The following is a 23,839-nucleotide window of genomic DNA, read 5'->3' as shown; positions in this document are numbered from 1 at the left end:
GGGGGGGGTAGGGGAAGGACAATTGCTATGGAAGGCAGCAGACCTGACTGAGACATGCACACACAGGAGAGCAACATTGTTAGTGAAACTGCGTTTCAGAAAGCAATTTCAAAGAGGGATGCCAAACAGTCATGGTAAGTTTATCCTGTTAGTACCCTCAATGCTGGGGAGTGGAGGTTTGCCAGGATAGCTTATACTAGAAGTCTCATTTTCATCAGTTGAAAGCAGGCCCTTTCAGCAGTGTCTGGACTTGCAAAGTGACATGGACATTAAGTCAAGGATTTCTAAAGTAGACATAAAAGCAGTCAAGAAAGCAAAGCTCAAGTACTGGTTTTATTTCCCAGTCAACTGGAAGGAGTAATCAGATTCCAATTGCCTTTATGAACAGCAAGCCAGTTTGACTCAAATATTTTGAATTTAAAGTTGAACCACGCTGACAGCAAGTTTTAAGGTGACTCCACAAGACAAAACCCCAATAGAGATGTGCCAATGCATACAAGTAACTGCTTGGCCAGCTTGGAAGCACCACTGCTACAACACTGCCCCAAATGAAGTAACAACTGAGAAATAGAACTATAGCAGCCTCATCTAAAGTAAATGTTAAAATAATTCAGAGAACTCACCCTTAGCAGGCAATCTGCAAGAAGAGCCACACACAGCAGAACCTAAGCAGCGCTCCCAGCTGACTAGATTGGAACCACCTGCATCCAGCTCAGCCTAACACACAGCACCTGGGAGAATACCACCCTTCCAGACCAAGCTCGCTTTAAAGGCACAAGACAGCACGTTTGGTTTTTTCCCCTCAGAGGAATACAGTCCTTTCCAACTAGCTGCCTAACATCACTCTGAGTTGTTGCCCTCCCTGCCATCCCCACTGGATTGATTGTATGTGCAATAACACACATTAAATGAAGCCCTCAGCCTTATAAATTACCCAAATATTCATACTACAAAAGCTTCACATGGTGTGCCAGTAAAACTCAGTACACGTTCTCAACTTTTAGCAGCCTCAACACTGCCCTGTTAACTGTTTAGAGCAGTCAGCAGGACAGTAAATTGCTTAAACCTAAACCTCTTCTTACCTCTAAAGCTATACATTTTAAACCAAGCTTCAGCCTACCTCTCATTACTTGCTTTAATTGCCCTTCTTCCTCATGTAGTACTATCAGTACTCAGCTACACAGTAACTACAAAAGGTGCAGAAGAGAAAGCATCAAGCCTCGTTTAACTCCAGCTTATCTTAAAGGCGGAACCAAAGTATTTCCAGAACAGATTGAGGCCAGAAACTGCAGCTGTTTTACTCTGCAGATGAAAGGAAGACTTCAGAACATCAACTATGATCTTTTCAAGTGCTTTTATATTTATTATAAAGCATTAATAATTGTGTATGCAAAATGATTCTCTATACTAGAGAATAAACCAACAGCTTTTACAAGTTATGCAATACAGTACATGAAATGCTGCACATTTTCTTCAACTGCTTGGAACAGTATTTGCTATACAAATGAAAAAAAGGGTAGACTTAAAAGTTTATTATTTATAATACAGTGTGTTAGAAAGCACAAGTAATGTTCAAAATAAACAAGTTCCCAAAAGTCTAAAGAAATCTTTAGATGACATGTACAGAGATTATACTCAAGTTTCAATATACATGTTATTGTTCCCCACGAGACGCCCCACTTTACTGCACTGCTGGAACATGATGAAAATTGGAGGTACAAGAAAAGCACCTCCCAAGCCACACAAGCACTGGACGGGCAGAACAGCCACTTCCTGAAGTGTTCTCCGCAGTCTTTGGCTTTAGCATTCCTTACAGACACGTACCGAGGCAACGCCAGTCAAGAAGAGAGATGGGATCCAATTTGTCAGTCTCATCAGTGTCAATCCAGTTGTCTGGGGAGTAGCTAGAGTAATTCAAGGCACTCTTCCCAGTGCTGACCGCACACAGAACCCCTTGTGCTGAACGCGGCATTTCAGGAGACAACCAGGCTGGGCTAAAGCATGTTCTTGGAGGATGAGGAATGAACGGTTGAAGACAAACTCCTTTGGAATGTCCAGTTCAAAGTTCATTCATACTTCACAGGCACACCAGCTTAAGAGAAACATTCGTGTATACGCAGATAACACTTGAAAGCACGCAGCTTCCATGCGTTTCCTTGCTTTATGGTTAAAGTGGTGTAAGGTATCAGCAGCTTTGAAGATAGTGTTCACGGGGCATGTTGAACCTAATCTCACAGTAAGATTTGAAGCCTACTTCACAGTGTAACAGTTGTTGCCTTTGCTTTTCCTTCTCATTAAGAGGCAATGTCTACAATGTCTACACCTTTACAGCTGTTCTGCTTACAACATTCATCCTCATGACAATAAACCCCTAGAAAACGTACAGTAACACTGTTTGCTCTGATGCAGGTGGTATTGACACTTAATTGTAAGCTTCCCCCAGTATATAAAATATCTTCTAGATTAAATTCTAGATTAGAAGGATTTTAAGATATTGCACTGTTGTATTTTACTTTTGCCTCTCAATCTCATTCCACATACTTATGAAACTGTAAACAAGTCATTTTTATACAGTCTTCAGTATTGTACTCCTGCCTTCCAAGGAATTGGAAGTCAGTGACACCTTCGTTACAGATACAGTAGCCTAAGCACGGTGAAAGTTCTGTCCAGCTGCCCTCTTCATACAATAACCAACAGGCCACTCCTCCCACATTCATACTTGGAGCTTCTTCTTCTGATCAAAGTACACATCAAATCTGGATAATGCATATTCCTGGTGAAACACAAAGCATTGAAACAGTGAACAGCCACATGTCTATGTTTGGTAAGGGGAAACAATGAAGGTATTAACTGTGTTACCTTACTAAACCATCAGCCCAATGAACTTGATCTATTTGCTCAAGGTAATCTCCCCAAAGGATTTCTCGCCTCTAAAGTTTCCTCCCATATTTTACTTCAACCAACACTGTTAGCTGCTGCCACCAAAACATCAGGGTAAAAAAGGGAACTAGAAAAGTCAAGATTTCACCAGGAATGGTTTCTGCAACACTTTCTGCAAGATATTCAGCATACCTTAAGGTTATATCACTTACAGTACCCTAAACACCTCGCATCAAGAGTTCATCTGGAAACAGAAGCTACCTGGCATTGACACTGCTGCACAACGGGTACCAACATGTTCTGTGTGCTCTCTGCAACCACTCACTTTTCCAATTCACACTTACTGTTCCCCTCTTGCAGGGGATCTCTTGCTGCAAGAGAATGGCTTCACTGCAAGGCAGTCACACCACGGCAAGGTCTGACATGCACAGCTAGTCTGGCTATGTAACAGTGAAAGTAATTTCTGAAGTTTTTAGAATCCTAGGAGTTATCATTAAAATGAAGGAAAAAAAGCTAGTAACAAATGGGTGTGGGTTTTTTTTTTAAACTCCACTTAGAAGTTTTAAGTTGCACTGAGCAGCCATTTCATTTACTCTGATAATGTATCACAGGTTACTTACCACATACATTTTTAATTCAATGAAACTTTATTATTAAAGAACTTACCAGGTAACCAAATTCAATGGATGAGATCTTTGCTTGTATAATAGACCACAAACCCCAGAAGAAGTGCGATGCAAGAGCAAACCTGAAATGACAAGACTACATTTACTATAACAGCCAACCAGGTGCCAACTGAACTCAATGTCCTGTTAGAATACAAGCTGTAGTTTGGGGGTGGCCACACCTTTTTTCTCCTTAAAGTATGATACTACACAAAATTCCATTAGCTTTCCTAATATTTTATTTACTCTACTACATGCATATCACACATCTAAAGCTTGCAGTTGACAAGTTTTTCTTCACCATACAGAAACCACTTAGCATCTTCTTGGCTGAAGTTCCTCTGAGGTACAGAGGTGGGTATCAATGGAAGTTTCAAGACAGAGCCAAGAAAGGTATTTTACCTATTAACTTCTAGCAACATTTCTTCTTCTAGTTTGGACTTCTCTTCATTGCTCAGATTTTCAAAGCCATCTTGGAATGCAGACAGGTAACTGGAGATAAAATGAAGCTAGAAAGCAAGTAATAAAAAAATGTTACAAACCTGTCTCAAAGCAGATTTGCTTCTTTCAGAATTAGGCAGTTTTGAATATGTTGTATTTTTTCCAAACATAGACAGTGCTAGAGTTAGATTAATGGCAATTCCACTAATTGCTTGGAAGTCTGGTTTAGGAAAGGACAACAGCTGACATCTTGCTACTGACAGCTAATTTCACAGCAGCACTCCACAGCTATTGGACTTCATTTTTGTGGTGCATAGCAAAAAAACACAGGAGAAATTCTACCCTGAATGGCTGTTATGAACTTTGTACAGCTTTAAAGCAAGTAGTCAGGATTATAGGAACTACTATACATGGGAAGCCATGGAAGAAAAGTTCTAGAAAAAAGCAAACCTAAATTAGAATTGGAAAGGAGAGTTAAGATCTGAAGACTGTAGACAGCGGCTTATTACTTATTCTTATGTGCTCACCTGCTGCTTCTTTGAAGGATATTTAAGAACACTAGCTTTGAAGAATGGATACTTCTCATATGTGTAATCATACATCCATTCACAGAAGTGATTCCCAATGTCAAAGCCTCTGAAAAAGAGAAAGTCTTTATTTGTACACCAGCCATTTGCTCTTGACTGATCAAGTTTAGAAGCACAAGGCTACTTGGTACAACTCGCTGCAGTTCTTGCTAAAGGAAGTAGTTCATCTGTCATTTCTCTACAGCTTCTTTGCGAGTCACCAAAACCAAGTATAAAAGATGGACAGCTATTAACAGAAATTACCAGCTACATGTAGACAGATGAAATACACAGGTAAGCAGTACATCTCAGCACTAAGTCAGACACAACTAGCATTAGCATTACTTCTGTCTGCAGTAAGTGAACTAAGTGAACAAGCTCTTCAATCCAGCAAGCTCCAGCATCTGTGACCATATTTTCTGAGCTAAGCCTACACCCAAAGCTGTCAGAACCAAGGCTGTTTTGGTTAATTACATCTGTAATTAACCACTAGGTCCAGAACACAACTCATTAGGAATAGACATAACCAGCAGCTCAGCACTTGCTCATTCTAGCCTTAAAAATGCAATACATCTTCTTGCTCAACAGAAAAGAAGAAAATGACTTACCGGTAATTATAGCTGCTGTATTCAAAGTCTATGAGCATCAGCTTTTGTTTTTCTGAATTCTCCCTGCCTTCTAGAAGCAAGATATTACCTAAAAACATTAGCAGAATATTATAAGATAATGTTTATACAGACAGCATACTCAGTCACAGGGAAATTACAGAAAAGCCATGCTGTGTCTTAAGAAACACTGTTCAGATAATCCCAGTTATCCCTTCCATCTATACATAAGAGTAATAGGAACAGCCAAGTTGCAAAGTTGAGATATATACTATAAGCCTTGAAAAAGCAGAAAGCAAAAAAGTTTTCTTCTGTGCAGGCAGGGAGGCACGTCTGCTCCCCCAAAGCTCTCACTTTGCTTACAGCACACGAGATCTAAATTATACAGCATCTCTCAGACCTGCACGGCACTATCATTGATCACACAACACTTGGGACAGAATTGCTTTTCAGCAGCCTGAAAGCCATGGACTCAATCACTCCGCTCTTCTACGTAGCACAATAGTACCTTCAGAAAAGCTCAGCCTCTTCCTGTATAAGGGAGGTTGTTTTATCTGTCTTTCTATTCTCTTTATCACAGTAACTTACCAAAAACTTGTAAGTCTGCCCGCAGTCAAACGATAACAGTTTTACTACTGGTAAATCAATTTAGTGCAATTCTAATTCCTGCTATATTCTGCCCACTACCCATGTGTTGATCTGATTTCATGTCAAATCTAATTCACCTACCTTTGCACCAGTAACACAAGCACAGTATTTTCCCTATTCCTTCAAATATTCACCCTAAATCTTGAAAATCTAGCTCCCAAAGCTTGTCTGAACCCTATCACACTGCAAACTCTCCTAGTACTGTACCTGGAATGAGATCCTGAATTCTACTACTGTTGAGACAGCTCCTCATTCCTCATTTCAGTGGCTTTTTCCCCTTGTGCTCCCTATCCCTATGTGCCTGTCCCCTGGGGCAATCCTCTTCTAGGTCCATTCCTCAGTCTTCACTAACACTGTGGGGACCCCTGCGAACACAACAGCCCCACACATGGCCCTGGTCTAATATCCTTGCAGCTCAGCCTAGCTTACCCTCTGTACAGGTAAAAGGACACCCACATGCAGAACCTCAAGCCTTGCCTCCTCTCTCTTCTCCCTGGACAATTAGCTCACAAAAAGTGCAATTTCCTACATGACTCTCATAAAAAGGGGAAGCTTATTTTTCTGATGTTTCGCACCAGTGCAAGTTGAGAACTGCTGACTCAAACTCCCCTAATCTCCACTTTCACCATTCACTTCTTCAGCTCTTTCTTTCAAAAGGGCTACAGAATATCCTATCTCACTCAAGGCTGCAAAGATGCTGCTATCAGGAAACTCAAACCTGTACTGAGCTTGTGTACACACTCAGCTCGAGTGATGACGCTTCAGTCATCCTCTTCATTAGCCCAGACAATCATTAAGTCAACGCATTTTGCCTTGCTGCTGATGCACACTGGGAGTGCACAGGCTGTTACTTCAGGTCAGCAGCCAGGCAGTACCTTGGTAATACGACTGCCTCTCAGAGAACAAACAAGTGGTCGGAAAAAGGCTCAACACCGCATCGCTGAACAAGGCCAGCTTACCTTCCTGGCAGTCGTTGTGGCAAAATACAACTGGTGATGAAGTAGCCTCAAGCATAGCTCTAGAAAACAGCAGTACAGGAGCCAGTTAGTAACAGATCACTAAGTTCAGTTCAATTTCTAGGTAAAGGATGGACTTCGTTGTAAGAATTTGAAGTGCTATTTATTTCTAGCAAGAGCCTATTTATTACAAGCAGAAGATCACAACAGAAGTAGGACTTCATTGATCAGCATCTGAGATCAGCAAGTGATTTTATTCATCTGTAATAATACCACACACAGGTTGGCTACAGAGCCACAAAATCTCCAACTTGTAGAGTGAAATGAATACAGGGTACTATGCAGTACAATGCACTTGAACAAATACACAAATTGATACTAAAACTGAGACCAAGAAGACAGTTGTAGATAAGCCTACCTTAGATTTTGCATTTCCTGGGGTAGATTGTAACTGAGGAGTTTGTTCAGTTTCCTAGTTTTGGATTCTCTAGTAAATTTTATCCTCAGCACTTGATTTAGATACCTGTGAAAAATAAAGATAACAGTACAGTGCTTATGCCAATAAACAAAACATCTTCCCACATTAACATTAAACTAAAATTGAGGAAGTTTAAAAATAAGCGCTAAAGAAAATGCATCCTCCCCAAATAATTTATGATCATCAGATAACTAAGAAATGTTTTTTTTGAGTACTGTCATTCAGGAAGAATTTCCAAATATCAAGTTTACAACAAGCCACCTTGTTCATGTACTTCAAATAGTGCATAACTTACTTTTCCATTGTCCCAAAAAGCCACTTAGGTTCTTTATTAAATGGCATTTTCATGCCATGAAATATTGCCATCTTCTCAGCTATTTCAGCAGATATGTCGGGCAAGCTCAGTTCTTCAGTACTTAGTTTCCTGCTCTGTAATAAAGTACAGTATTCTTTAAGTACAGTTAAGATGAGTACTAGAAAGAATTAGTACTTCAGCAATACACTTTTCCTCATCCCCCCAGTATGAACTTAAATTGATAGACTGTACTTGGAAAAGCTGAGTTAGCTAGGCCAGCTTACTTAGGACTTAATCAACTCTGCTCTAGATCAAGACCTGGGGAATATCAAATCTCACACCAAGAATACCCTCAAAGCAGACTAAGTATAAATATTTAAGGACATCAAAAGCATCTGCTCTCACTGCTTTTAAAGGAAAGTGTTACTCTATAGCTTCCAATGCTATGTTTGGTATCTAACAAGCTTTTTATCTTCATTTATTAGTCTCTGCTACAGCTGAGGAATTTTTAGATATCTCCTCCTGGCAAGAGCTGTAATTGGGCTCTCCAACACCCACTGTAACTGTATTGAATTACAGCTAGCAATTACTGCAGACTGCCAAGTATTCCATTCCCACATCCCTGCTTCTCTGGGCAGTTCAGAGACCTTCTTGTCACAATCAATTAAAACAACTACCAGCCCACTAACTAATTATGAACAGGACTTACGGGAATAAATTCCTCCAGTCTCCCCTGTGGAAAGATTCCATACAGCTTTGGGCCAAGAGCTCTCTCTGCCAGAATGGCAAACATAACACTTTCCAAAACCATGGCTTCTGCCCCCTGAAAAAGAAAAATTAAAAAAATATATCAAAACATGATGTGGTGCCACCAGAAGAGTTTAACAAGTCTCAAACTGGGGAGAAAGCAAGTACTATTTAGATACCATTGGATGGGTCAGGACAAAGGAAGACTATGCAAAAACCAAACTATTCTCTCTTCCCTATGCTGTCAGAACTCTGCAAATTTATTTCCAAAGCAGCTTATCCTGCTGAAACACATCATGGGAACTGTGAACATTATTCCTAGTGATTGTAACACAATTTGGAGCAGTACCTCATGAAAGGACAGTTTAATCATGCAAGTGAATAAAGTGAGTGACTGAACTAACCAGCTTTTCATTCAGAAGAATGAATTAGGGTTTGTTTCTACTAAGCACGCTTTAGGTCTTCCCTCTTTCTCTTTTTATTAGAAGGAGAGAATAATTGGAACTCCCACTAAGGAGGCAAGGGTGAATAAACATTCTTCCTTCACTATGTCCAAACATACCTCAGCCTTCATGAGGTTTTCTTTACATCAATAAACAGCCCATAACAATCACAGGCCAGCAGGGTTTTTTTATATGAAGTATGTCTCAAACATACAGTTAAAGTCACTCACGTACAGCTTTCTTGACAGGTTATTTCTAAAACTGAAGCCATAAAAGAGTTCTCCACATCTAGCAACTACATCATCAGGGATCCAGCTGTTCTTACTTTCAAGAGGTTTATGAACTCTGCTGATATTTGAGCAGCTCACCTCAAAACCTGACCCACCATACTAACAAGCCTTAAGTAGCAAGAGCACAGAACTAGGAAAGCTCTCAGGTATTTTGAGCTACACAGCCTTTTGTATGACTATATTCACTGCAGTCTCAGATAGCAGCTAACCCTTTTTATTCAGGTTCTACTCTAAAGCAATCTTCAAGCAGTTTCACAGCTTTTTTTTCCTAATGACTGTCCTACACCTTACTGCGCTGTTACACTCTCAGGAAAGTGTAGCATTTCACTTTGAAGTGCAGCAAAGACTAACAGCCGCACTCTGAAGTATTAGCTTCAATAAAAAGCAAAGAGGCCATCAAGGAAATCAATTCAGATGACTTGCACGTGAATGCAGTAAATCCATGCCCTCCACTATTTCTCCATCTCAGCCGAGGCAGAACTAACACACCAACTTCCATCTCAGCCGTTGGTGTGTTAGTTCTGCCTCAAGAGAGATATATATTATCATTTGACATGCTCTTAGCTCCATAGTGAAAGTTCTAAAGCCTAACACCAAGCACCAAAAAGAAAAGCAAATTAGATGCAGGTTACTAAATGTCTACCCCAACACCAACAGATACTGAACTTGTGTGTTGCTGGTACAACACCAGGGTGTTCTAAAAGCCTCATCACAGCAATTCCGTTGGTTGTGCCCACTAAGATATTACCTTCTTGATTTCACATCTCTCACTGAAAGAGAATTCAGGATACTCAGATAACAGCAAGTGCCAAAGCAAAAGAATGATCTTATGCATGAGGAGTAATTGAGAAATTTGATCATCTGTAAAGATATCCTACAAATCTCCAGTCCACTTTCTACAAGAGAAGTATACTTTTTCCCCTGAATTCAAGCTTAAGTATTCCTTGAACCCACCTAAGTTTATCCCACAATTTTATCCTAAGAAAAGTCAAAAGAAACTTTGATAGCCATCAACAAAAAAAAGCTCCAGACAGTTGACAATGCTAGTGTTTTTCTATAGTGCTTGATCCACAGATTACAACCTCAAACCAAACTTTAATAGCAGAGTTCAAAGGGAGCATATTTTTCACTCACCCTGTGTCTGATCTTATCACAGAATCACAGAATGGCCTGGGTTGAAAAGGACCACAGTGATCATCTAGATCCAACCCCGCGCTATGTGCAGGGTCACCAACCAGCAGACCAGGCTGCCCAGAGCCACATCCAGCCTGGCCTTGAATGCCTCCAGGGATGGGGCATCCACAGCCTCCTTAGGCAACCTGTTCCACTGCATCACCATTCTCTGTGTGAAAAACTTCCTCCTAATATCTAACCTAAATCTCCCTTTCATTAAGATTCCCCTTAATGCATCAGGAGTGGTAATCAGAGAGATCTCCATTTACAATTTTGGTTACTTTTGTTATGGTTCTGCCTAATCCCAATTGCCTACCACACTTGAAAATGCAGAACATTAAAATAATCCACAACTACGTGCTTGCAAGTTTCTAAACGCTGTGTCAGCAGTATTAATAAGAATGGCTACATGTCTCCATGAAAGATCTGCCTCCAGACAGAAATTCAGGTGAACATTACACAAACACAGCAGTAGGAGTTGAGTTTGAATGCTCTCAGACCTGGCACTTAAATACAAAGGTTTGAATGGAGCAGCCAAAGAACTCCTCCTGCCATAAGATCAGTCACTTGAGAACAAGGGCAGCTCCGCGAACTTCATGAAATCTCATCTAGACTTCAAAAGTAGACTTTCAAAAACAAACATTTTAAAGCCACCTTAAGGTGAGTTGAGTTCCCCAGAAAAATGCTTAAGCCATTTCAAATTCTCTGGAAACAAAAACAATACAAGAAAAAAAAAAAAACAGCATTTAAATTTGAGTTATATGTATTCCTCCTTAACCACTGCCAAAGCCTTCACAGAACTAAAAATGACAGTACAAATGATAATGTGTAAGAAGCAAACCATCTGGCTAACAAGCTGCAATGTTACCCCTAGGAAAAACACTGCCAAGGTAAAAAATCTAAGCTACCAAAATTCTGTTCAGATGACTATAAAAAACTGCACTCTGGCAGACATTATGCTGGATGAGCAGAAGTGGTTTCAAACACAAACAGTGTAAAGTTTGCAGAATGCAGATGATTCAAGCACAATGCTCATCAAAACCATTTTAGGTTCAAAAGGAACTCCCCAGCTCCACATACTTTCCTCAGAATCAATTTTGATCTATTACAGAGTAGGGATTAGGTAGAGTGCTGATCCTTCTCTAGCACCAAAAGAAGAGCCCTACTTCAGTAGTTACAAGGGCAAGAATTGGTACAAAACCATCTACATTGAAATTGGAGTGTTTCATGTTAATGTAGAATACTTAACTATCTCCAAACTACGCACAGACGCTCACATCACTGTATCACTTTCATGAGCAAATAGATGTGTTTTCTTCCTTACTTTTCACAGTTTCTAACACCACAGCCCAGGCACCAGGCAGACTGAGTACTGGTTCAGAACAAGCAGACTCACGGTATTTCCCTATTTCTAAACTTCTGTTAAGCAAGCAAATATAATTACTTACTTGCAAGTCATTTTCCTTTTGAGACTGTTCTGATTCTCCTTTATTACAGGACCTCTATGGATGAGAAAAAGCAAGCACAATGAGAAGATGAAATTTAACATGATTAACCTGCAACCACCAGAACAAAGGGAGTAGAAGTGCCAGCTACAGTTAACTAGATGTCTCAACAGTGTCTTGATCTGTGACAACTACAGCACTAGCATCCATCTGACCTCTGACCGCAGTCCTATTCCACCAATTCCAAAACCTTTCAAAAGGATGTGCCACTGAGACCAAGCCACTCCTGCAAACAGCTCAGGAGATGGGTTTCAGGTGTTTCTGTTCCCCAGTATTTCAAATCTGCATGTCAATGCATCACAAGCTTAAATATATGCTTTTAACTTAGAGAAAATTAAGTCCCTCTGAACAACATCTGGGATGACATTCTTCTTGCAGCTAAAACACTTAAGAGATAAGCTACATAAATTACATAAGAGCCTTTGAAGGACTATTGGTAAAGCTCGCAAAGCACTCGTTTTAAGTGTAATTTTAAATGTTTATTTCCCCTAAATTCTTTTGGCAAAGATTTCCTTAATTATATAAGGAATATATATACTGTCCAGTCTGTTATGTGCACATACCACTAAGTATGCAAATCCAGGATTTATCTTCAAATGAAATGCCCACGTAAGTCACATCAGCAAGAACTGCAGTATACAAGCAAATCTTTAACCAATTCCATGCAAAATGTACTGTGCTAGGCTCATTGACTGTCATTACAAAGCAGCTTCAGAGTACCAAATCACATCCTCAGCAACCCCCCCTTCAATGGCACATGCTTTTAACAGAGCCACGTTTAAAATTCAAGCCGTAATAAAAGCCTTGTCCTTTAAAGTTCTGAAGGTAAGGAGAAGAGAAACAAATGTTTGCTCAGATTTAGCGATAGTTTGTGGCTGCTACTTTACGTTGCAATTCCACCATAGACTGTTTAAACCAGACTGAGTTTAGAGGCCCATGAAGGCAGCCTGCATCTCCACCCTCTGAATAAAACGTGTGATTCACAGAACCGTGTGCATACCTTTCTGTCCCAGCGTTCTAACATGTCCAGAACGGGTGGAAATACGAACTTAACAGAATACAGTTAAGCAACACCAGCTGTCTTCAGTACAATACAACAAGCTAAAGATTTACACGAGCTATGCAGTTACGTTATTTCAGAAGCTATAGAAGAAGTATAGTTAACATGAATCCATGGTCTTTCAGCAAGTACTTCCCATTCCACTAGGATACTAAGCTCAAAACAAGACAATATGAAGACTACTATTAGTTTATATTCCTTTCAAGGAAATTAATAAAGTCAAAAGGCATTCACTAGAAGCTAAATGTGTAACTACACGATAGCATTTAAGTAATGTACAGAGAGCTTTTCTGAACAAGCATGTCCTACATCAATACCACTATTGCATCTTACAGATTTTTCTTGAACAGTCAGAAAGTTACTCACCATCCAGGAGTCTTTCCTGATTAATGGTGCTCTCAGAATGGCTCAGTTCATCAGAAGGTAAGCAGATTAGACTTTCCCCTAGAACCTGAACTGGCACACGCTTTACAGAAGGCATGTGTAAAGAGCTAGCCAGTTCGAAGGACTCCACCTCAAATTAGCATCAGAGATATCCTAATGGCATCCACTGTGCCATTAGAAGGAGGCAGTTAGGGATGTTACTGCAGAGTCATCAGAAAAGGAGACTTCTGCAGCACCCCTTCCTCTTTTCTGTTCCCTCAGCATACAGCATTAGCATCCAGGGGAGGATGAATGCAAAGCAATTCGCAAATAACTTGTAGATAGGAATGGGAGCTTGGAGAGGATCAGACTTCACAAGTGGCCATGTGCTCAGCCTAGGATTAGCACAGTCTCCAGTACATGCTGTCAATGTGAACAAAGTAAAGCAGGATGCGATTTCATGTAACAGAAATTCAAGAGTTAAACTCTTTAAAGAGTTCAATGGATGTTCAAGCACTAGGATTTGATTTTCTGTCTGCACAATCATCTATGAGAAGAGGCTCAAAGCCAAACATCTCAGATGATGAGATACCATCGCATAGATATTCATCTACATAACCAGCTCACCCTCTTGGCTCAAATAGCCAAAATTTCACCTGTTGCTTCTATCTTTTTTTTTTTTTTTTTTTTTTTTTTTCTAAAACCCTTCTACCACACTCCAACTTTTGCCCAACTTATTTTGGGAGCTATTTACTTTTATAGCAATGAGATTTTATTTACTCAAATAGGAGAAGGATTAAATAATTGCTAGAGGTTTTTAATTAGTCCTTCTGAACAGAAATATCAACTAAGAACAGGCATGTGCTCTACATCCCTGAGAACAAACTGAAATATCTGTTCAATGGTTGTTACTGTGAGAAGGTTTATGCTCAAAGCAAATTCAGAAATCTTGCTACACTTTTTGCTAGAGAGGATAGCTAAATGCACAGACACAATAAAAAGTTGTATATACTCTAATTTGAGGTTCAGTGATCATGGAAATTAATTAAATGCAGTACATTTCAGGTACGAGATCAAAGTCCTAGAAGGGGAGACACTCTGCATTATCTGTGATTAGAAGACAACCAGATTGTGTTTACACACCTGGCAGTTTGATACAGCGAACGGACTTCTTCCAGCATTTTCTCCCTAACTCCCCACATTTATTTCTTTTGTAATTAGAAGACAAATTCTGTTTAAAAAGATGCTTGACAGAAGAACTCCGTCGAGGGGGAACAATTTGTACCTTTTTTCCCAAGTAACTGCAAGCTCTGCCTGCAAATGTAACACTTTTAAATTAACTCCACTTTTCTGCATACACTCTGCTTTAGTTGTTTCCAAGTAGGCATAAGTCATAGCACTGCAGTATCTCCAAATCCCAATTACAACACTACAATGCACTGACTGAGAAGTCACAGCAACAGGGGAAGCTTTCTCTCATTCTAGAAGCTGGCAAAAGACATTTATTTGAACAGGGTGGGAACACAAACAGTTTTAGATACAGCAGTGACTTATTTCTGCTCCTGAGAACCTACCTGCCTTTCATCACTGATCCCTGCTAAGCCCGGAGAAACACATTAATTAGAAAGTCCTAGTATTTAACACGTGTAGGACTTGAACTAGGAATTCTCGCTCAAAAGCCACAAAGACTTCTCTAATCCTCTTCATTTCAAGTTACCATTCCCTTCTGAGGGAGCAGAGGAAAGGAAGGGGCAGTATTTTGAGATTTTGTTATTGCTCTAAACATTCAGATGCACAGACAGTAGCTGGTGCTACTTAAGCCTTATTTTTAAACATTGACATCCAGTACTAAAGAAAATGAAAGCTGTAGAGAACGCTCCAACTTCAGAGATCTCATACTATACCGTGAATCGTGTCTGTCACCTGGAAACCAGAGTGCTCTAGGCACGATCGCATGGGCAAGCCTGCAGCAGAGAACACATGCATATACAACTAAAGTGGTACATTACCCCCAGAACACCCTTAACTCCACCCAACACAAATATATCCCCGTAAGAGGCGTTTCGTTTCTTTCAAGCCGTCTGCCAGCGCCAGGGATTCGTAGTTACTCCATGCTACAAACAGACATGGACACCAACAACCACAGAAGACGTTGATAATTACAGTTACACAGCAGTCTGCATTTTATTTAGTTAAAAAAAAAATAAAAGGCAGCAAGGCAGGTATGGAAAAGGATTTGCCACGGAACAGTGGCAACCACTTATGCTTATTCTGCATCTGCTCACAAAGAAATTGAGACCACAGATGAATGTTAGATATATTGGTTTGTTTTTCCTCATTTCTATGTAAGATTTTCTTTTAGCTATTGCAAAGTAACAGTCCCAGTGAAACAGAGTTCAAGGTTCTTTTGACATGTGTAAAAGAATGGGGATCAATCAGCATTTTACTTTTTGACAGGTGAACTTCAAAGAAATCCACCTTAATTTGGGCTTTTCTTTTGTTGATGCTTAACATATATTGAGACTCTTGGTATTTCTAGGAGGTGGGAATTTTTCCTTTTTTCTTTTTCCTGAATTTAAGTAGAACTACTACAGATCACTGTATATGAAATCCAATCTTGAGGTCTGAAATGGCATTGTGGAGAACTTTTTGCTTTAGTTGTTGCAGCTGAATTTAGCCAACAGTTCAAGTCATTTTGCAATGAGGAAGTTGTATTTTCAGTGCTCCTCTTTAAATTTAGCTACTCAACCGGAGCAAGAATAAAAGCAGGGTAAGGCATTTCCCTTTTTCCAATGGGTGACATATCTGCATTGTGCCTCAAACACTTGAGTTTTAATGTGGTTAGTACTTTAACCTGTCACAAGCACAAATTCTTGTCTTAAAAAAAGTTCTGCTCAAGGATATACTCAAGAGAAGTCCTTGATTTTTAAACATCCATGCCAGTGCGACCATTGGTAACAATGGCCAAGCTAGCTCCATTCATCTCCACCCAACTCCCCCCCCAAACATTCATGCACACAAAGAAAACTGGCTTTAACATATCAGTTATGACAGAGGAAGGCACCGTGCCTTCCCTGCGTGGCAGCTTTAGCCAACTGGCATGGCTTCTATTGGATGAGTTTCATGTACTGACATTTGTGTCTTCCAAGATTCATAATAAGCAAACTGGGGCTATTTTCAAACTGCTGAAAAGGTTCCTTTAAAAGGTGGCTCAAAGAAAATGATGGTGTCAGTATTATTTGCCCAAGTTAGTGAGGAGCTCCTACTTTTTGCTTCTATCCTGTTCAAAACTTTTACTTCAATTCATCAGCTGTATCAATTTGGTGCAGATTGCTACAGATCTGCAGTACTCACAGGGATAATAAGAGGAGCTGATATCGTTTTGTGCTCCAACTGCAACAGAAAACAAGATGGGCAGGTGTTAAAACACACTACAACGACTCAAAATGTAAGTGGTAGCTACTAATATCCAGTGTCAGTTAAAGACAAGCCAGGGAGAATTAAGTCTTGATTTTAGCATTAAGGTCACAAAACTCAACTTAAGCAGTGTCCCTTGATTTCTACAGGGCTTTAAACTCAAGTGATGTCATTAAAAAAGTTAAGGATCACCCTCTCAATACAAGAGGCTTGTCATAAGATTCTGCTTAAGCCACGCTGCAATCCATAAGAATCTTAAGTCAGGTTTTCAAAATACCCCAATAAAACAGTTTGCTTATATTTTAACTTGCATTTAAGGTACAGGGGCTGGAAGAGACAAATGTTTGTTGACAAAAAATTGTGAACCTCAATGCAATCTGAAAGTTTTACCTTGGGACTTTTTCTGCTTACTTAACCTTTAGTGAACTGCACCAACAAGAGCAGTCATTTCACTGCCACTACGGAAATAAAGGAAGTTAGACATCTCAAAAGATCCTTTAACCAAGAGCAGAAAGGTTAGAAAGTTATGAACACACTTTCAATTTTCAAACCAAATTAGTTCCCTGATTTTAGAGCCCCCAATTTTTGTTGATTCCTTCAGCAAATAGGGGCACAGAAAAGACAAGAAAAACTCTGAGGGAAGAGAAGGGCAACCAAACACTAGAGTCTGCTGTACCTTTATTAAAAAAAAAAAGGGTATGGGGGGAGCACTACATTTCTTCACAGCTCTTGGGCAACAGAAGTTCTATCACTACACTAAGCTTTACAGCCCATGTTCCTACTGAAGACATCTACATATCAAGTCAGTACTGCATTAAAGCCATTAACAGTTATGAAAAAAAAATGGTATCACCAATCCTAGTCACTTTAGAAACAGTTTCTCCAAGTTTTTGGGTTCCTTCCCCCCCACTTTATTTTTGTTTTTTCTTAAGCCAAAGTACAGATTTAAATTGGAATTAATCCACTTTTACACACTTCTTGTTTAACTTTCCCAACACACATACGGTGGTGCAGCCAAATGCTCCGTGCTGTTTCAACCCACTGCAATCTTTCACATTATTTCTGGTAAAGTCTGCATCTCACGTTACATAAAAACTATTTGAAAGCCACTTAAGTGATTGCATCTAATGAGATTTTTGAGTCAGCTTGGTCAAAGCAGAGGATGCAGGAAGAACGGACCAAAATTTCCACAACAGTCAATCTCCTGCAGATACTGCATCAGTTTTTCAAAGCAAACAACTATCAGAAAATATCACAAATTAACAGATAATGAAGGCAGACAGACCCTCTATGTCAAACAGAAGCTATTGTCAACAAAATGTAATTTTATGAAGCTGCCATTTTTCATAAGGCTGAACACTTATGGCGATTTACTGCAGGGTAATCAAATGTCCAGCAGAGATGGATAAGACAAGATCTGCCATACAGTCCTACAGTAATAGCCTGTAAGCTTTAGAAGAGATCATCTCTACAAGATTTTTCTACAGTTTCAAACAGATTTGCCAACTGCTTCTCTTAAGGTTTGACAAATTTAAATGCTGTTTGCATTGTACTGTTTTTACTGACAAAAAAAACCCAAAGGAACAGCACAAGAGTTTGATGAACATCTCGTTTCATGCCAGCTATGGGGCACATCAAACACTTGGGAAAATGTATTTTGGAATGAGATGGCTATATGGCATTGATGTTCATGCATAGTTTTTATTACAACACCATAGATCAAGTCTTCCCATAGCACAAGGTCTCTAACAAAATGCTTGAGCACTGTATCAGTTAAGTCTGACAAAAAACTTTAATCTCAGTTGTAAGCCCTACTGAGGTAGAAATTAAATGGCTTAGTCCTCTGCAGTCCTGCTAGTTATGCCAGTCCTACATCACTGTACAGAAGCAGATTTTAATAACATTTCTAGAATACCATAGTCCAAACTTAACACCATATACAAAGCATTACTGATCAAACAGATAGCAAATGAGTCTTCAGCTGATAGATGCCAGCCAGGATCTGCGTAGAAAGGAGCGTAAGTTCTAGACAAGAACAAACTATAAAGAGCACTGCCTTAAGCTAGCCATCTACCCCACAGCCACTAAAACACATTCCCAAGCAGATAACACAGCAGTGTGTCACGATGAAGACCTCCAAACACATCTCAATCAAGCTACAGAAGCCCCCCCTCTCCCAAAGCACTCCGTGTACTCACCATCTGCAGGATTGCACCGTACAAGCGCAGCAGAACTTTCCGTGGTTCATCTGCCACTGTCTCAATGGAATCGGGTAGTGAGCACTGAAACAGCATGTTGCTGAGGCCACCTCTGCCAAGAGAAGGGTATGGATTATTGGCTAATTTAGACGAGCATTCCCTTGCTATGAACTGGAATCACACTAATACACCTTTCACTACGGACAACTGATGTACTGATTGCAATCTTATCACGCAAAGTGGGGAGATCTGCACTTCAGCCACTCAGGGGTTACATACAAGTATGCTGACTTGTCATGTAATCAGGAAAAGTGACAGCACCCGTGTTTTACAGCTTTACAGGCCAGATACCAGATGAAAGCAGTACTTCCTAGTTTCTGGTAGTCAAACTTCAAGAGCAGCTTACTAAATCTGCATTTGCCTTACCAAATCGTCTTTTTGTATTAATTCCATTGCCCTCAGTATGTTCATTAACAAAAAATTTCTGCAACACCACATATACTTTGAGTTGGAAAGGACCCACATTACTACTTCCTCTTGCAGCAGACAAAAAAGCACTGAAACTTCTGGTTTACTGCCAGAATAGAAATGCAAATCACATCTACAAATAAAAAAAAAAAGCCTTGTATATCTCATCATTAACAACATCTTCCAAAAACAGATACAATCCAAAAATAGTAGCTAATAGAGAAGGGATGAGGAAGCACAGATGCAAAAGCTTGGTAATTTTTACCTGCAGCATGCTACTTCTTCACCTTACTGAAGTAACTCTAGTATCTAAATAGTAGTACTTGTGTTGCAGTTTGCAGCACCACTGCAGTGCTGCTCTCTTCATCACCCAAAGCATCGAAGTACAGGCATTTAGTGATACCCACAGTGAGCTCTGATTCCAGAATCTGCGCAGATCCAAAATGCAGTGGATAACTTCCAGTTTACAGTCCCAGTCTGATACTCACTTTACTGCTTTTTTAAGTAATTATTTGGGTTCTCTTACAATCCCTCAGGGAAATCAGAAAGACTTTTCCGAGAGCCACCAAGAAAGTGGATGACTTGGTATGTACCTACTGGGAGGTGACTGACAGAAGAGGGGCTGGACTATAGACTGAGAGCCAATGATTGAGAAGACAAAACCTGAGCAAATAGGGTAAATCAGCAGCTGTACAATGCATTCAAGAAAGCAGACAGAAGAGAACCAGGTGGCTTGGCAGGCATTCAAAAAGGGATGCTTAGGGAAATCATATGAAGTGAGCCATGGGGGTGAACAGGTAGGAAAACCAGGCAGATGGAAAGAGTAGCAAATGAAGATCAGAACCCAACCACTCAGATGCAATCATAATGTTGGTTAGTTATACCAACTACAGTTCTGGCTTCAATGAAACTGTGCTAGACATTTTTCTGAAATATTTTCTAGACCCTGAATGAAAATGTTGGCATTTAAAGAGGAGAAATAAACACATAGAAACTCAGTTCATAAAATCTACTGGAGAAAAACTAAACAAATCCTGTCTCATCACTCTTGTCACATACTCTGCCTGCGTATCACAGAATCACAGAATTGTAGGGGTTGGAAGGGACCTCCAGAGATCGAGTCCAACTCCCGAATATATAGTGCACTGAAGTCCAGAAATCTCTCTCTTGGACCCCCTCCAGACAAACAGCAGCAGCAAACTACTGTTGAATGGAGTTCAGCCTGAGAAGTCTCACTAGTTTTACACACTCCAGAACTTACAAGTTACCGCTAATCAAGGAAATTAAAATGAAGGTAATAAAAGGGAGCCTACTTCAAATTGCCAAAGGGTAAGCCCTTCCAATCACCTATTTGCAAAGCCATCCATAACTTCCCAGAATCACAGCCACAGCAGTTAGGTGTGCTCATACCTGTGTTCTGATCGACTGTTTGCTCTCTTTGCTCTCCAAGAAAGCATGGGCCAAAACACCACCAATTCCCACAGTTTAACCCATTCTGAAATGTCAGCCCATCGTCAGTTCCTCCCAGCCAGAAGACACCAAGCAACTTTTCAAGTGCATCTCTGAGAGGAGGATTCCAAGAAATACCAGAATAACTGTGCTAAACCCTCAGGCTTTAGAAATTAAGTGCTTACAGCCAGCAGTGCAGACCGACAAGGATGAAAGCAGAATCAAGCAATGGGGATTACAGAGACACCAGTCCAGTCTATCGTTAAGGAACAGTATCAGTTTTTGTAGATTCTCTCCCTTTGTTAACTCATTACGACTGCTGCCAAGCGAGAACTAAAAACACCCAGGCCTTCTGTGCTGGATTTCAATCAATTACTTGATTTTAAATACATTTAATGGGATAAGCCAATCACACTCACTTTGATATAGCAGAGACTATCACGACCTTTCAATAGGACAGACAGCAGCTTGGCAACTTCATCCACCAGTTCCCTCAGAACTGGTGCACAGATCCCACTGGGTCCCTCCTTCAGGTTCTTTAGGTGGTCAGCTGATGTTTGTCAGCCGTCCACACTTTGTTACTGCTAACTAAGGGTATTTACGTGCGTTTTTTTGTGTAAAAACAAAAAACCAGCCCCATAAGCATTAAGGAGGCAAAACCAGGAGGACTCGAAGGGAATTATAAGCAGTGCTGCCCCCTGAGAAGACAAGAGCGACCACCTCGGGTCAGGTAGAACGACGGAGCACCGGGACACCGACCGAGGCATCACACACATACACAGACTACTTAATTCGCAAGGATATGCCACGCCGCTCGGAGGACCCCTCCGTTTCCACCCCAGCCGCCCGAACCTCCCTCAGCTGTCATCGCGCTGAGTCACGAGCGCCCATCGCAGCACCGCAGCGGGGCTGGAAGGAGCCGCGCCACCCCACCTCCCGCAGGACGCGTCCCACCGCCCCCCCGCGCGGATACGGGCACGAGCCCGAGTCCCCTCCGCCCGCCCCCTCCCAGCGGGTTTCGGAAGGAAGGTAAAGAAAAAGAAAAAAAACGAGGAGGACGAGAAGGAGAAAAGGAGCGGCGAGGAGAAGCGGCAGCGCGCAGTCCCCCAGAAGGCGGCCCCGCCCCTCCGCCCGCACTGACCTGATGGGGCTGATGCGGAGCTGCTCCTCCCGCAGCCCCCGCCAGGCCCCCGGCAGGAACTCCTTGCACCACAGATAGGCCCTGCGCCGCGTGCGGGGGTCGAGCGGCGGCTCCTCCTCGGGCGGCGGCGGCACGGGGGAGGCCGGGCTCACGGCACCGCCGCCTCTGCCCGCCGCCGCAGGGTCCTTCCCCTCGGGGCCGCCGTGGGAGAGCGGCGAGGGGGGCTGCCCAGCGGCGGGGAGGACGACGCCGCCCCCGCCGGAGCCGGGACCGCAGCCCAGGAGGAGCCCGAGAGGAGAGGGGTCGGCCTCGCCGTTACAGAACTTGGTCTTCATGGCGAAAGGGAGCGACGGCAGGGAAGGGACGTCGGGGCGGACGCGCGAGGCGGCTTTCACACTGCCCTCTATCTCTCTTCACAGCGCCCCTCCGCCACGGCCGCCAACTGCGAATGAGCCGCGCGCCCCCGCCCGGCCCCCATTTTATAGGCAGAGCGGCACGCGGGCCCGCTCACCTCACGCCTTTTCCCCCCGCTCCGATTGGCTCTCGGGTCTCAGCTCCTGCCCAGAGCGAGGCCGAGGGGCAGGGCCGCGGAACGGGAGAGCGCCTTCTGCCGGCTTCCGGAACGCTCACCGATTGGTGCTCTCTCACCCAGGAGAAAGAAGGGGCGGGCGCGGGGCGCGCTGATTGGCCGCTCCTCTGTCGCCCTGGTAACCGGCGCGCGCAGCTCAGGGTGGGGGGTCAGCGCAAGGTGACCCCGCCCACCTCCCCTCTTCCCTTACGGACCCTCGGCGGTAGCGGCTCGGCGCCTCCCGAGGCACTTCGTAACGGGACGTAGGCGGGGGGCTGCAGAGGTCCGAGGAGGTGAGCGCTACCGGCGGACCGAGGAGCCCGGTGCGTGCCGTGACTTTCCGTCTGCGCCGTACGATTGCGGCCACCGAGAGCGTTTGTTCAACGGTCTGCTTTTTACGGCGAGCTGCCGGCCGGCTGAGTCAGCTGCCGCATGCCGGAGCTGATTCACGGCCGCGTGTAAGCTCGGCTCGGGAGAAAGCGCACCACGCCGGGAGCGAAGGCGAACGGCAGGAAGGCAGCGCGTCCGCCCCCGCGCCGCTGCCCCGCCAGCTGCTGGGGCGGAGCGGCGGGAAAGGGCCGGTGGGTAACCGCGCTGGAAAGCCCCCGAAGAGCCCGGGGAGCTACCGAGAAGCTGCAGGATTGGCTTCGGAACTTCGTGCTCGCACGGCGGCCTCAGCACCGCCAAAGCGACCGCGGCTGAGCGGCGGCAGAACCCGAACGTGGGTTAGGAACGCCGCGGCGGAACGGAAGACAGACAGATGCCTTCTTCTCCCCTCTGCTCCTCAGCTTTTCGTTTAGAACGTAAAATCCGCGGGTCAGAGCGCGGATTGGGATGCTGGAAGCGGCCGGCCGGAGCTGCGGACAAACCTTCCCTTCGCAGATCCCTGCTGGAGCAGCCGATGCCATTGCTGAGGTTCCATCTGCAGCTCAATGGTGCGGTCTCTGCACGCGGGCAGTAGCAGTGAAAACACCAGAACTAATTTTACCTCCCACAGTGGCCGGTCTTTCTATTTCCAAGTGCTTGACCTTCACGCGACATACTCACAGCATGAGTAACGGGACATTAATTAGAAAACAAAGCTCCCTAACCCATAGAAGTCATTTGTAATCTTCTAGATTTGCTCCTGGTGTGAATGGCAGAAAAGTCAGACGCTTGGATAGAGAACCCTGTCCCCTCTAGCTTGTTGATATTGGCCTCCTCACTGACACTTCTTACCAAGACACGAGTCTGCTTTAATTTACACAGTTTATTACAAAGCCTCAGAGAACTTGGAAGCAGATAGAAAAATGTTTGTTTTGTATCTTTTTGCTTCCAACATGCTCACCTTTTCTTAATGTTGGTCTAACTTAAGCTCCAGTCCTGTAACGACTTCTGTTTTGATAAGTATCTGGACGCAAATTAACTCTGTATGTTTATTTCCTACAGGAAATGGCTAAGGCTCGTTACGTCATTTAGTATTTTAACACTATTAGTAATTAGT

At 42.6% G+C, this 23,839-nt stretch overlaps 1 protein-coding gene across 2 annotated transcripts; it reads right to left on the bottom strand.

Annotated features, from left to right (window-relative positions):
* Window positions 1–1,335: 1,335 nt before the first annotated feature.
* CHKA (choline kinase alpha) lies at window positions 1,336–22,210 on the bottom strand. 2 transcript variants are annotated; one of them, XM_042884466.1, is made up of 12 exons: window positions 21,789–22,210; window positions 18,731–18,842; window positions 11,636–11,689; window positions 8,244–8,357; window positions 7,535–7,668; window positions 7,180–7,284; window positions 6,765–6,823; window positions 5,161–5,248; window positions 4,514–4,622; window positions 3,948–4,054; window positions 3,547–3,628; window positions 1,336–2,773 (listed from the first exon to the last, which is right to left on the bottom strand). In XM_042884466.1, the coding sequence occupies exons 1-12, from the start codon at window positions 22,121–22,123 to the stop codon at window positions 2,714–2,716; spliced, it is 1,359 nt and encodes a 452-aa protein (XP_042740400.1). In that variant the 5' UTR covers window positions 22,124–22,210; the 3' UTR covers window positions 1,336–2,713. The 2 variants fall into 2 exon arrangements, with proteins under 2 accessions (XP_042740400.1, XP_042740401.1); XM_042884467.1 differs by lacking the exon at window positions 11,636–11,689.
* Window positions 22,211–23,839: the final 1,629 nt, after the last annotated feature.

Source organism: Lagopus leucura, unplaced genomic scaffold (assembly GCF_019238085.1).
Source record: "Lagopus leucura isolate 7727_CA_CO unplaced genomic scaffold, USGS_WTPT01 Super-Scaffold_100044, whole genome shotgun sequence".
Lineage (NCBI taxonomy): Eukaryota > Metazoa > Chordata > Aves > Galliformes > Phasianidae > Lagopus > Lagopus leucura.
The sequence above is the reverse complement of the archived record's forward strand: the minus strand, read 5'-3'. Positions and strand labels throughout refer to the sequence as shown.

What these genes read in the sequence shown, in the direction of transcription:
- CHKA (XM_042884466.1), bottom strand. Translation starts at nt 22,123, where the DNA reads ATGAAGACCAAGTTCTGTAACGGCGAGGCCGACCCCTCTCCTCTCGGG. An exon ending in AAAAGGAAAATGACTTGCAA is followed by an intron (nt 8,358 to 11,635) that starts GTAAGTAATTAT and finishes TTTCTTTTTCAG; the next exon opens with GGGGCAGAAGCCATGGTTTT. An exon ending in TACAGCAGCTATAATTACCG is followed by an intron (nt 4,623 to 5,160) that starts GTAAGTCATTTT and finishes TCTCTTTTTCAG; the next exon opens with AGGCTTTGACATTGGGAATC.